A 13,597-nucleotide genomic window follows, 5' to 3' on the forward strand; every position below is an offset into this window, starting at 1 on the left:
ACTACAAGCATCAAAGATCTTTCAATACGTATATAAGGCATACATTTGCTGGATTGTACTGCTGCAAGAACTTGGCCAATGCTTGGTGAAACCATCACTAGATCCAGAAAACCTGACTGTGTTTATGATGAATGGTTGCCAATGAATGCCTATTAAAACATTTGTGAAGTGGTGGCGTTTAGTATTAGCTGAATGCATGCTTCCATTATCCCCTACAGCTTTACAACAGCCTTTGTTGCAATTAAACGCCGGTTAAAAAGGAAATTGTTCACCAACATGTAATGATTTCATCAGCGGTTTATAAAACATTTGAGTTCATTGTTGCTGCCATAAATGGGATATTTGATCAGATGGGAAGATTGGCTGTAACTACTGTCAAAGGAGCAATTGTAATGTTCTTTTGATGGGATTGCACATTTCCTTTGTCATTCAAGTAGAGCCGCCATGCACATATGGGGCTTTAGCTACAACTAGACATTTGGTAAACATGTATGATTGGTGCAGATTTTACTTTGCAGGTCGTACTGGTATGCATTTCAGCACAATGCAATATTGAAAGATAGTAAAAGTAGTTTGACCCCGTGTGAGGAGAGATAATGTACTTGAGTTACCTCTATGTTCTTCTCAGCCTGGCCTAAGCTAAAAAGGCGGATTGCACAGTGCAGAGGTGGCTGCAATCGTGGGTTGGGTGCTATCAGCAGACAGAGGAGAAGATGATACAGCTCCTTACGGCATTCAGCACAGGAGTAGGGGCTTGTCATTGGGCCCATGCTCTGCTGCAAGCGAATCAGCAATGGCACCACCAACTCATGAAGTCTCTGAGGGTCAGGAAGAAAGGAGAGGCCAACACATGAGTTAGTCATAATCAGAGTACTGTGAAGGATTAAGTGCAGTCAGGGCACTCAAGAATGCCACAGAAGAACACAACCTGATCAGTGCATATATCATCCCAGTGATTATCCCCCTACTTCCAATTAGAATGTCCAGTAAACTACATTAGCATGCAAATGTGTCAATCTCAGGTCACAAGGTATAGATTTAAATTCCAATACAATCTCAATATATGTCTTTAGTTAATAAGAAAAATGTTACAGTATTACACTATTATCAGTAATAGCATTCCTGCAGCCTCTTCGGTTTTAGGGTTGCATGCTGTAAAGGGAGCTCGAGGGCAAGTGCTGGAAAAGGATGCAGGGGTGGGGGGGAGGGGGCTAGTGGGGAGATAGTCTGGCCCCTGTATGATTCTGAAGGGACCGTTCCCCAGTCATAACGGCAGAGAGCTAGCATGGGAAGGGGAGAGGGAAGGAAGAGGAGAAAAGAAAAGTCTTGCAAAGTTTCTGGAACTTTAAGATCCGGCTCAAGTCGGAGGGGGGAAGGAAGGCCATTCTAGAGAGAGATGCCAGCTGCAGAAAGGGATCTACCACCCACTCTCTGCTTGGAGGAACGTTTGACCTGCAGAGAGTTAGAGCCAAAGGAACTCTGGCGGGAGGTATTTCGAGAGGGAAAGTGGGATGTAGAGGTCCCAGGCCCCAGCCGGCTTTGTGGATGATGCAGAGGGTTTTGAATTTGATCCTTGCGGTCGTCGGGAGCCAGTGAGAACTTTTAGGGCAGGAGAGATGCGGTCCCTGGGCTTGAGGCCAAGGATAAGTCTTGCTGCCCTAGTCTAGATTAGTTGGAGGGGGTGAAGGGAGGAAATAGGCAGATTGAGGAAGAGACTGGTGCAGTAGTCAAGCCTAGAGAGAACCAGGGCTCTGGAGACATTGAGCTTCTAGGGAAAGGTAGAATGTCCCTGAGAAGGTGGAGCTGAAAGTTGGACTTCTTGGCAAGGTCTGTGATGCGTGGAGAGAAAGAGGAGTCAAAGATGATCCCAATGTGTTATGCTTTGCAGGTGGGTCAGGAGATGGGACCCAAGGAGTCTGCCAGAGAGACGGGGGGGGGATGGGAACAAGGATCAGGCATCCCAATGAGTAGGATCTCTGTCTTACTGGCATTAAGGCAGAGATAATTGGCAGAACACCATGCCTGAATAGAGCCAGGTATGAGGGAGGAGGAGGTAAAAGATGGCAGCTTGAAAGAGCTGCGTGTCGTCTGCATTACAATGGAGGCGAGAAAGGGGTGATGGGGATAGGATGATAGTTAGCCGGGAAAGAAGGGCCAGCAGACTGCTTTATTAGGAGAGGGTGCACAAGAGAGTGCTTAAGGGGTTCGTGGAAGGAGCCAGTGGAAAATGAGTGGTTGCAGATGTCAGCCAAGGCTGGAGCGAGAGAGAGGCAATGTTGTCCTTGATGGTTCGGGAGGAGCAGGTGTGCACCTGTTTAGATGAGACTTTCAAAGAGTGGACTCCAGAGATCTCATCTGGCGCAATGGGAGAGAAGGAGGAGAGTATGGAGGTGAGGGGGACCCAAGAGAGGCGAGAGAGCAGGTGAGGAGGTGAAGAGGGGGAGCCGAAGACAGGACAGGATGTCCAAGGTTTTGGAGGAGCAGTGGGTGGCCATGTCAGAGCAGGGGGCCTGGGAGGAGAAGAGGCGACTGCAGTGGGATTGGCAAGTTCCTTGTAGATTTTAAGAGTTCAGCGTGTTGTTGGTTGATCCAGAGATATGGGCTTGGACATGAGCCGTCTTCTTGGAGCAGATGGAGGCGATATTGCCTTTGAAGTAGGCAGCAGGCCAGTTTTTCAGATGATGAGCTAGATGCCAGCCACTTCCGCTCTGCAGCTTTGCACTTGCATTTCAAAGCGACCAAGTCGGAGTCGTAACAAGAATTGCATTTGGAGGCAAGCTTCATGCGGATCCTCATGACAGGGGCAAGGATGGCCAGGGTGTTGGAGCTAGAGAGGAAGAGGTAAGCAAGAACAGAGTCGGCGGGAGAGTCCAGTGAGGGGCGGGGGGGCGGAGGAGGGGTGAAGAAAGAGGCAAATGCAGCGACTGACAACTGCTTCATCGGTCGAATGAGGGAGAAGGCAGTGCTGGTGGAGGAGTCAGGGCACAGGGAAGGTCAAGGTGAGGAGAGAGTGGTCAGACCAGAAGAGAGGGGTAATGAGAGGTAAGAGAGGGGGCCACTATATATATATAGCGGCAGCGCACCCCATGACTTCAGTTACACCCTTTTTCCCTAGCACTCTGAAACTGAGGAACCATAGAACCAATGGTATGACAATGCATTACTTACCGTAAAAGCATTTCTGATGGTTGTATCAGCTTAGATTCACATGCTGTGCATAGTCCGACATCCAGTGGTCACTGCAGAGTATTGCATTTTGTTTTTCATAGTCGAAAAGGGGACGTCGACAAGGCATGTCTGTAACACTATCCCTATAGTGACGTGCAGTGTACCCACAAACCCTCACGCGTCGAGGTCCCTCTATTTGTATTTTTTCTGCCCTGAGGGAGTCTATTAGACGTGAGTGAGTACAGAAAAGAGAGATATAGAAGAAAGTTTAATGTTCCTTCCATCCGAGCGAGGAGGAAGGGTGGGCGCATGTGAATCTAAGCAGATACAACCATCAGAAATGCTTTTACGGTAAGTAATGCATTATCTTCTGAGGTTTGTTAATCTGCTTAGAATCACATGCTGTGCATAGACTAGCGAGCAGTACCCATAGTTGGAGGTGGGTTGTGAGAAGGAACAGTGGAAAAAAGATGTCTTAATACTGCTTGTCCCACCTGGGAATCAATCTAGAGTGGGCATCTAGACAGTAGTATTTTGTAAAGGTGTGAACAGAACTCCAGCTTGCCGCTTTGCAAATTGACTCAAGAGGGACATTTGCAATGAAAGCTATGGAAGCCCCGGTGCTGCGAGTGGAGTGTGCTCTTGGCTTGAAGGGTAGTTCTCTCTTAGCAAGAGTGTAACAGAGAGTGATGCATTGTACAATCCATCTTGAAATAGTGGATTTTGAAACTGCATCTCCTTCTCTTCCTGCTGCCACCGAGACAAAGAACTGATTAGTCTTTCTCAATGGTCTAGTTATTTCCATATAAAACATCACGGCTCTGCGAACATCCAGTGTGTGCAGGCTCTTCTCATCTAAGTTTGAATGATTTTGAAAGAACGTTGGTAGTTCTATTGACTGGTTGACAGGGAATTTAGAGATACATTTTGGGGCAAACCTAGGATGTGTGCGTAGAACCACCCTATCCTTGTGAACTGTTACAAAGGGGTCTAGTACAGAGAGCGCTTGTAGTTCACTTACTCTCCTAATGGAGCTGATGGCTATTAGAAAAGCAGTCTTAAGAGTGAGGTCTTTGAGTGTTGCTTTGTGCATGGGTTCAAAGGGTGACCCCATGAGCCTGGTTAGTACCACATTTAGGTTCCATCCGGGAGCGAGGTTAGCTATGGGAGGGTGGATCCTCTTCACTCCTTCCATGAAGGCTTTAATAACTGGGACTTTCCACCATGACACTTTTGTTGGGACGTGGTGTATGCAGAAAGTGCAGCTAAATGGACTTTAATAGAGTTAAACACCAAGCCTGAGTCTAGTAGGTGAGTCAGGTACAGAACAATTTGCATGGGAGAGCATTCAACTGGTTGATGCTCCTTCCCCTACACCAGATGACAAATCTTTTCCATTTGGTAGAATAACAGTGACTAGTAGTAGGCTTTCTAGCCTCCCTGAGAATGTCCATGCATCTCTGTGGGAGTTGTAAATGTCCAAATTCTATGATCTCAGGAGCCAGGCTGCTAGGTTCATGGTCTGAGGGCATGGATGTAGTGACCTGCCCTTGACAGCATGTTGTACGGGCAGGGAAGTTTCACTGGAGGAGATCGGGACATCTCCAAGCGAGCGAACCATGGCTGTCTGGCCCACATAGGGGCCACCAGTATCATGGTAACTTGTTCCTGGTGCATCTTGTGCACTATCTTGTTGAGAAGGGGAGTCGGGGGGGGGGGGAGCATAAGCACATTTTCCTGACCATGGTATCGATAGACCGTTCCCCTTGGATTGGTTCTGGGGGTACCTGGAGGCGTAATATTGGCATTGGGAGTTCTCCAGAGTTGCGAACAGATCTATTTCTGGGAATCCCCATTGTGTGAAGACGTCGAAGACTATGTCTTCGTGTAACCGCCATTCGTACTCTGAGGGCAGAGGGAAGTCTCTGCTGAGTTCGTCTGCTAGCAGATTGAGTTCCCCTGGTACATGTTATGACAATAGGAACATGTGTTTGAGAGCCCCCTTCCAGATGTTCTGGGACAGCTTGGACAGTCCTGGAGAGTGAGTGCCCCCTTGCTTGTTGAGGTAGTACATGGCTGTGGTGCTGTCCGTGAGGACCATCACTGTCTTCCCTTGCAGGTGTGCCTGGAAGGCTTTCAGTGCCTTGAACACAGCTAGTAGCTCCAGTAAGTTTATGTGCTTGGGTGCTATGCTCGGAGTCCAAACTCTGCGAGCAGTCTGATGGGATAGGTGAGCCCCCCCATCCTGTGAGGGATGCGTCTGTGGTTAGAGTGGCTTCCACTGCGGGGGTGGCAAATGGTTTCCCTATTACCAGGTTTTCCTTCGACCACCACCGTAGCGAGAGAACCAAGGCTTGCAAGACCACCACTAGATCGTCCCATTGTCAGCTTGCCTGACATCACTGGCTGTTGAGCCACTCTTGCATTGGGCCTAGGCGCGCGTGAGGTACCAAATAAATACATGACGCCATCATTCCTAATAAGCGCATTGCTTTGCGTACCGTCACCTCTCGACCGGCCACATATTGAGGGATCTGAAACAGCATGTTTTGGACCCTCTCGTTGGAGGGGAAGACGAGGCTGTCCTTTGTTCGAATTAGAGCCCCTAGGAATTGTTTGATCTGGCTGGGGTCTAAACTGGACTTCTTCTCGTTGATGGAGAAGCCCTGTTGAAACAAAAGGTCTACAGTCTTTTGGGTATTTGAGAAGCATGTTTCGTAAGAATCCCCTGTTATGAGCCAATCGTCGAGGTAAGGGTATACTGGGATGGACAACCTGCGCAGGTGGACCGCTGCCACTGCCAGTACCTTCGTGAATACTCTCGGCGCTGATGCTATGCCGAAGGGTAGCACTCTGAACTGGTAGTGTTTGCCCTCTATCATGAACCTGAGGTATTTCCTGTGCGCTGGCAACATTATAATATGAAAGTATGCATCTTTCATGTCCAGTGTTGTCATGTAATCTCCCTGTGAAAGCAGGGGGATTACCTCCTGTAGTCTCACCATACGAAACTTTTGAGGTTTGAGAAATTTGTTCGCTGGGCGCAGATCTAGTACAGGGCACATGGTTAAGTCCTTTTTGGGTACAAGGAAGTACACTGAATAAATACCTTCCGTTACCTGAGATAGAGGCACAACCTCTATAGCTCCTTTTTCTAGTAGTTGGTCCACTTCTTGAAGAAGGATGGCGAGGTGATCTGGTGACATGCGTCGTCCCCTTGGGGGTCTGTACATAGGAGAACTGCTGAATTCTATACAGTAACCGTGGGCTATGGTTGATAGTACCCAGCGGTCTGATGTTATACCCTCCCATGCAGGAAGAAAGGATGTTAACCGGCCCCCAACCTGCGATGCATGGGAGGGGACCCGAATCTTTGAGTCATTTGGTGTTGGTGGCTTGGGAACCTCTAGGGGTGGGACCCCGACCTCTTCCCTTGCCACAACGTTGTCCTCTTTGGTTGTATTGTCCACTGGTGCCTTGGTTAGAGGACCAGTTACCTGCAGAGTATAGCTGCTGCTGCTGTTGCTGCTGCTGGTGTTGGCCTCGAAAAAAGCATCTGTTGCCATAACCACGTTTGTTGGGAGGTCTTGAAATTTGGTCTAGGGTTTTGATGGTGTAAAATTCCTTCTTTGCGGTCTCTAGTGCTTCATCCCCCGCCTTACCAAAGAGGTTGGCATCTTCGATAGGTTTGTTAGAGATGCTTGTGTTTCAGGTTTAAAGCCTGAATTACGTAGCCATACATGGCGTTTGAGGAGGATTCCTTGGACTAGGGAACGGCCAGCCGTTTCTGCAGCATCCAGAGTATTTTTAATGATGCTTTGGTTGACTAAGGTCCCTTCAGTAACCGTGGCTAGAAGCCGAGTACGTAGGGGTTCCGGTACCTCCTCCATGTCCTTACGTAGTTTGCTCCATTGTGCATCTGCGTAACTTGCCAGCAAAGAGTTGTTGGCAATTCTTGCGGAAAAGGCAGCCGAGGCTGTAATCCTTTTTCCTAGGGCATACCATTTTTTACCCTCTTTATCTGGTGGTGCCTCACTAGTTGACAGTGGGACCCCTGCTCTTTTCCTTGTATTTGTCACCACTAAGGAGCCTGGTACAGAGTGGCCCCTTATGTATAACGGGTCCGATGGGGAAGGACTAAATCATTTTTCTATCCTCGGGTTGACCCCTCTGATCAACGCGGGTGTAGCTAGTGAAGGAATAATTTGTCTCTTTACTGAGGCGAGGAGGGGAATGGTTTGGCTGACAGGGGGTTTCTCCTTGATGATCTTTTCTACAAAGTCTATGTCTGGAGAAATTATCCCGGTCTCGATTTCGAAATGCGTTGCTGCCTTGCGTAGTAGTGCATTAAAGGTAGGTTGATCGTCTATAGGTGACGTATTCCTAATAGGTGAGTCCTTGGGGTGGGGGGGACATGTTTAGGGCGTCAGGGTCTGAAAACGCTGATGGGGACTGCCAGGGCTGTGAAGCGCCCTCTTCTGGGTATTCTCCGAAGCCATATCTGGATTATCTTCAAAACCTTCCTCCTCTAGGTTTTGTTCCCCTACATTGCCTAAGAATTCGTCATCCTCCGGAAAGTGGGGGTCCTCTCCAATGAGGTCATATAAATCTACATCCTCTTGGAGGGGATTAAACAGCCTAGGGTACTTGGCCCTGGCATCCTCCTGAGGTCCCTCTCTTGATCTCTTGGGTGTTGGAAGGTTCTGAGTCTACATAAACCTCTCCATTTTGTCCATACAAAACTGTAGTCTCTCTAGGGTTTCTTGAGGTACCCCAGAGCAGTCAGAAGGGAGGGCCTTTAGTTTGAAAACGCTTCAACCTATCCCATAACGTCGAAGAAAGGTTTCCCTCGTCTTCTGAAAAGCCTTCTGGTAGGCTAGGAGTCCCTCTCGACGGAGGGGGCAGTTCCTGCCTTTTTTCTGACCTTTTCGGCATCTCCCGCGCCTTGTGAGCGGTGATCGACGTTTCTTTTGCCGTCCGTCTCTGGCTATCGGTGGAAATAATCCGCGCCAGGCTCTCGACAACTAAACTGTCGAGGGTACCTCCGGCGTCGACGTTACAGGCGTCGCTTGCTCTACGCCGACGGGCGCTCTGACGGTGCGCGTCGTCTGGCGGTTTAGTGATAGCGACCTTATCCGGGGGTAGCCCAGTCGCTAGTCGCCTTTGCGGTTGCAAGGGGGGCTTAAGACTCTTATGGTCTGAGGAGGCCGCCGGTAGGACCTGCATCTCTGTTGGCGCTAATGCTCTCTTCGTCTTGGACGAGGAAGAGCCGTGGGTCGTGTGTTTATGGGAGTGTTTTTTGTGTGCGTCAATGTTGCCGGGGTGTTCATCCCCATAAGCAGGGCGTGAGCCGAGCTTGTCGGGGCTGGGGACAGAGGTCTACGACTTCCGAAACGGACGTCGGGTTATCACATTCCTCGACACTTTCAGCGGCGGTGGGTGAGGAATCAGACCTAGACATGGCGTAGGCTGCCCACCCTTTGACCCTGCGGTCCTTTAAAGTCTTCGGCTTAAGAAGCGGACAGGCCGCACAGCCGTCTTCTTTGTGGTCGAGGGGCAAGCAACGGTTACACCATTTATGCTAGTCTTTCCAGGTAAACTTGCCCTAAAGTGTGTCCTCTCCATAGCTGAGGAACCGATTGCATGTGACAACAACCCCAAAGGAAAGGGAGAGGAAAGGGAAAGGCATTCTCAAAGAGAAACAATAAATGTCCCACAACCCCACTCTCCCTACTGTGTTTGGCCGGCGAGGCCAGGCTATGTGTTCGGCAAACGCCGAACAACCTCCTGTGTCGAAGGCACCGCCGAAGATCTTGATCGGCGGTGAACAGCTTCGCAGCTACGACACCGAAGGAGGGATGGAAAGTAATAATATAGTTTTAAGTTAATAACGACCAACGGTCGAAAAAATGTTTTTGCAATATCTCTCGAGGAGCTCCGCGTAAAGGCGACCAATATCTGAGAGACCTCGACGCGTGAAGGATTGTGGGTACACTGCACGTCACTATAGGGATAGTGTTACAAACATGCCTTGTCGACGTCCCCTTTTCGACTACGAAAAACAAAATGCAATACTCCGCAGTGACCACTGGATGTCGGACTATGTACAGCATGCGATTCTAAGCAGATTACCAAACATCAGTAATTAGCTTTCCGAAAGAGGGGCAGGTAGGGAGGGCGATGAGGGACATTGATCAGAAAGAACATTACTGAGAGGTAAGTAATTTGTTCTTCTAATGGATTCTTTCCTCCCATGGAATCCTCATCTATGATTACTCCCAACGCAGTACGTAAACCTGGAGGAGAAAGGAAGCAAAAACGCCACCTTAGCAAAAACTCTGGGGGACCACCCTATGGCCTCCTGACCCAAAAGGGAATGCAAGCAATAATGCTCATCAAATGTGTGCAACGATGCAGACATTGCTGCCTGGCAAATGTCCAGGACCCCTCTCTGCAGGGCAAAGGTGGCCGCCACTTCCTTGGTAAAATAAACTCTGAGACCCTCAAGCACATTCTTCCCAGCCAGATTGTAGGATTCGGAGATACAGCGAATAAGCCACCTGGACAGGGCCTACTTAGTGATAGTCCTGCTAGCATGAGCACCAGAATAATCAACGAAAAGCTGGTCATCTTTCCTAGTCTCTAGTATGAGACACGTAGAACTTCAGTGCCTGTACCGCGTCCAGCCGATGGAATCATGCCTCTGCCTTGGAAGAGTGAGACAGAGGAAAGAAAATACAGGAAAATTGATTCGAGATGGAAATCCGAAACCACCTTCGGCCGAAAGGAGGGCCTTGCTGTCAAAGTAACCACCTCTTTGGGAAAAAATCAAATGGTGAGATAAATCAGACAACACCTGGAGCTCACTCACCCGTATCACAAAAGTGATGGCTGTTAGGGGTGTTTTCCTAAAGTCTACCAGCAGGTGAGACTCTACAAAACTATCCCTTTGTATACAAGCCCCAAACTTAGTATACGTGAGTACTACCCAAAGGTTTGGTAGAACGGCAGAGCAGCCAGACTTAGCTTACGAGGATGATGTGAGATGGCGGTAAGTACAACAAACTCAGTAAATACATAGGCCCAAAGAAACACTCACACACTTGTAGTTATAGTAAAATATACATGTATTTTTATATACACAAGGCAGTTATATTCAGGTAAGTAAATACTATTAGACTAACCAACAGAAATACAAAACATAAGCAAGACTTTTACATGTCATGTGAATGCTTCAATAGTAGTGGCTTGCACCAGTCATGTACACAGTTCAATGATGCATGAATTCACTTTGAAATGTCACTCAGACAATGTTCTATTGTAAGGAAAAGGGGTTATTCTGCACTAGCAAAAGCAATATACTACTTCGTAATACTTTTCAATGATTACAATACTTTAGCGGTCCATTCACAAATGAGTTAAGAGTTCTTCAAAAATCAGTTGAACAGGAGTGCAAAGTCATGTGCAGCAGCAGAAAAGGCAAAGTATCCTAATTACTTTAATGTAGGATGCTTTAGTGGAATAAAACAAGTTGCTAGGGACCTCAGAAAGGACTCCCTATAGGTGAACAAGCCGTTAGGTCTGTGCAATGGGTATGGGTGAATAACCCAAACCCTGGATACAGCACTTCAGTAACACAGGAGTTACACATTGGCTTGAGGTAAATACTACCTTGAGCCCCACAGTACCTTAGGAGTATTGAAGAAGATGCAGCTGGATTCCCTCCTATGCAGCAGCAATGAATCCGGTCTTGGTTATGGTGATGAAAGGGGGGACTCTGAAAGGGATGTCGCAGCAGCAGCAGTCGCAAGAAAGGATCCTCAGCAAGAGATTCTTCAGACTCCCACGTCGGTATGTGGTATTGGCACCTTTTTACAAGCTCCAACAGTTAACAGTTACTGCCCAGTAGATCCACCTCGATCCTCCCTGCTCCTATCTGCAAGGCAAAAAACCTTGGGGTCATCTTCGACTCCACACTCTCCTTCTCTCCTCATATTTCTGACGTCGCTAAGAAGTCACACTACCAGCTGCACCTCCTCAGAGGTATTCTTCCCTTCCTTTCCTTCCCCCAGAAGCTCACTGTCTCCCGAGCCCTGGTTCTCTCGAAGCTGGATTACTGTAACAGCCTCTATCTTAATCTGCCTGCCTCCACTCTCAGCCCTCTGCAACTCATCCAGAACAGAACTGCGAGACTTGTCCTTGGCCTCAAGCCCAGGGACCGTATCTCTCCAGGACTGAAATCTCTACACTGGCTCCCAGTGGCTGCGAGGATAAAGTTCAAAACCCTCTGCATTGTCCACAAGGCCTTCTGGGGCCTGGGTCCTAAATACCTTCAACTCTCTCTTCCCAAATATCTTCCTTCCCGAGCCCTTCGCTCATCCGCCTCCAACTCCCTCAGGGTCAGCCGCTTCTCGAAGCAACGAGCTGGGGGTAGATCTCTCTCCGCGGCAGGGGGCTCCCTCTGGAACAGCCTTCCTGCCTCCCTGAAACTTGAGGAGAACCATCTCCGGTTCCGGAAGCACCTCAAAACCTTCCTCTTTGCTTCTGCTTTCTCTCTCCCTCTTCCCTGCTGAACAGCTAATAGTCCTCACTGAAACTGCACTGATTCTGCAACTGGACCACTCTTAACGGCCTCGGTCCTGGGCCCAGCCACTCTCCACTTGCACTGATGCCTTGGAACCCCTCTGCACTGCGGGACTGTCTCTGTATCCCTACAGCCCCCCCCTTTCCCAGCACTTGTTCTGCACCTACCTTGCACTTGCCACCAGCTGGCCCTATTTATTTATTACTTTACGCCACTTACCCTGTACTGCACTTCCCCTTGAACTTTTTCCCCCTCCCCCACCCCTGCACTTGCGCGATCTGAATGACACCTGGCCTAATAGGATCGTTGTCTGTCTCCCCTTGTTCCTCCCCTCCCTGCCTCATCGCGCCTTGAAACACCTGTGTATAGGCGCGTTACAAATGCCATATCATATCATATATCATTCTGCAGTCCTGCACTCTGGTGAGGGGACTTTGAGGAGGGGGATTCTCATGTCTGGAGGACCAACTGGAGCTCACCAAATTTCTAGGAGGATTCTTTCACGGGAAGAGGATACGCTGCAATTGGGTCGGAGGGTCCCTGGTATTAGCGGTTTGCAGCCCTGGAAGGTCACAGCACATCGGGGATGGCTTGTTCTGCAGGTCATCTTATGGCTTGTTGGGCCCCCAGCCAAAGGGTTGAAGGAGTCCTCTTTGGACCTCCTCTGTCAATTTGAAAAAGGGGTCAGGACAGCAGTGGCCTCTTGGTGGTTACTCGAAGTGTCTGTCAGCGTCTCTGGTCGTCTTCTGATTCATATCTTGTGTTCTAGTTGTCGACTTGCATTCTGCTTCAGGAACCTCGCCTTTTATCAGGATTTCCCATTTATTCCTCTGCAAATTCTCCCTGCAATTTAGAGAAAGGGGTGAGTGGCGGTCCACTGGTTCCATTCAGGCACATTAGACAAATGACAGGGGAGTTTCGGGCTCCTCCCCTGCTTCCTGTCCTCGCAGACACACTGGAGCCTTGGTGGGCCACACAAAGGGTTTCCGCTGAAGACAAACTTCACAACAAAGACCCCCCCTCTCCCAGGATGGCAGAAGTGCTAACAAAGGACAACCACAAAAGAAATGGCGAAGAAAGGAAGGAGGCACTGTTTTAGAACACAGATGACCCTGTTGTGCATAACCGCAGCTGTAAATACAGCCAGCGGTGAAAAATAGCACAAAAGTCAGTAGGACAAGTCCACTGCCACAACCCATAACTATAGGGTTTTTACTGTAACCAAAATGTTACAGGAGCAGAGATAAGGGGGATACTAGTAATCCTCTCAGCACTCCATGAAAGGTGGCAGTGTGCTGATCTCTCGAAAGTAAACTTTTAGGAAAGATAAAATGTACCCCTCTATCATTCAGAACAGTAGTTTTTAAGGAAATTAAAAACAGATTAAAAGGAGAACCCAAAGAACCCTCATCAACACTGCACATAGAGTGCTGTGTGCTGAAAAAGTGAAACACAGATGCTTTTATAAGATATGGAGGAAAGCAAGACGCCATAAAATAAGGTAAAACATAAAACTGAGTTTCCATGATTAGAGCAGAAAAGACAGAATGAGGGGGAAAAAGGCACGCCTCAAAAAGGAGAAGAAAAAGGACCGGAAGTCCAGCAAAAGGTGTGGAGGGTCTCACTAGCAAAGGGGATTAAACATAAAACTGATAAATCTCCCCAACAATGGTGTTAGGAAGAATTATCAAAACTGTGCTAATTCCCTTCACCTTAGAGACCCCCAGGAACTTTGCTGGATTTTTTGGACTTTATTTTTTTACCTGGAGAGAGTGTGACCCTTTTTCCCACTCTCTCATGTGTTTCGAAATGTGTTTTACTCTTGTATTTTCTTTGGTTATGGAG

The 13,597-nt window shown here is 48.5% G+C and overlaps 1 protein-coding gene across 1 annotated transcript in view; it reads right to left on the bottom strand.

Annotated features, from left to right (window-relative positions):
* The window catches only part of PELP1 (proline, glutamate and leucine rich protein 1), a 1,000,849-nt gene that overhangs the window by 115,967 nt on the left and 871,285 nt on the right, over positions 1-13,597 (bottom strand). The window contains exon 15 of the mRNA XM_069646587.1: positions 612-818. Within this exon, the coding sequence (XP_069502688.1) occupies positions 612-818 (207 nt within the window). The remainder of the gene's footprint in view (positions 1-611; positions 819-13,597) is intronic.

This window comes from Ambystoma mexicanum, chromosome 1p (assembly GCF_040938575.1).
Source record: "Ambystoma mexicanum isolate Mex_15411 chromosome 1p, UKY_AmexF1_1, whole genome shotgun sequence".
NCBI lineage: Eukaryota > Metazoa > Chordata > Amphibia > Caudata > Ambystomatidae > Ambystoma > Ambystoma mexicanum.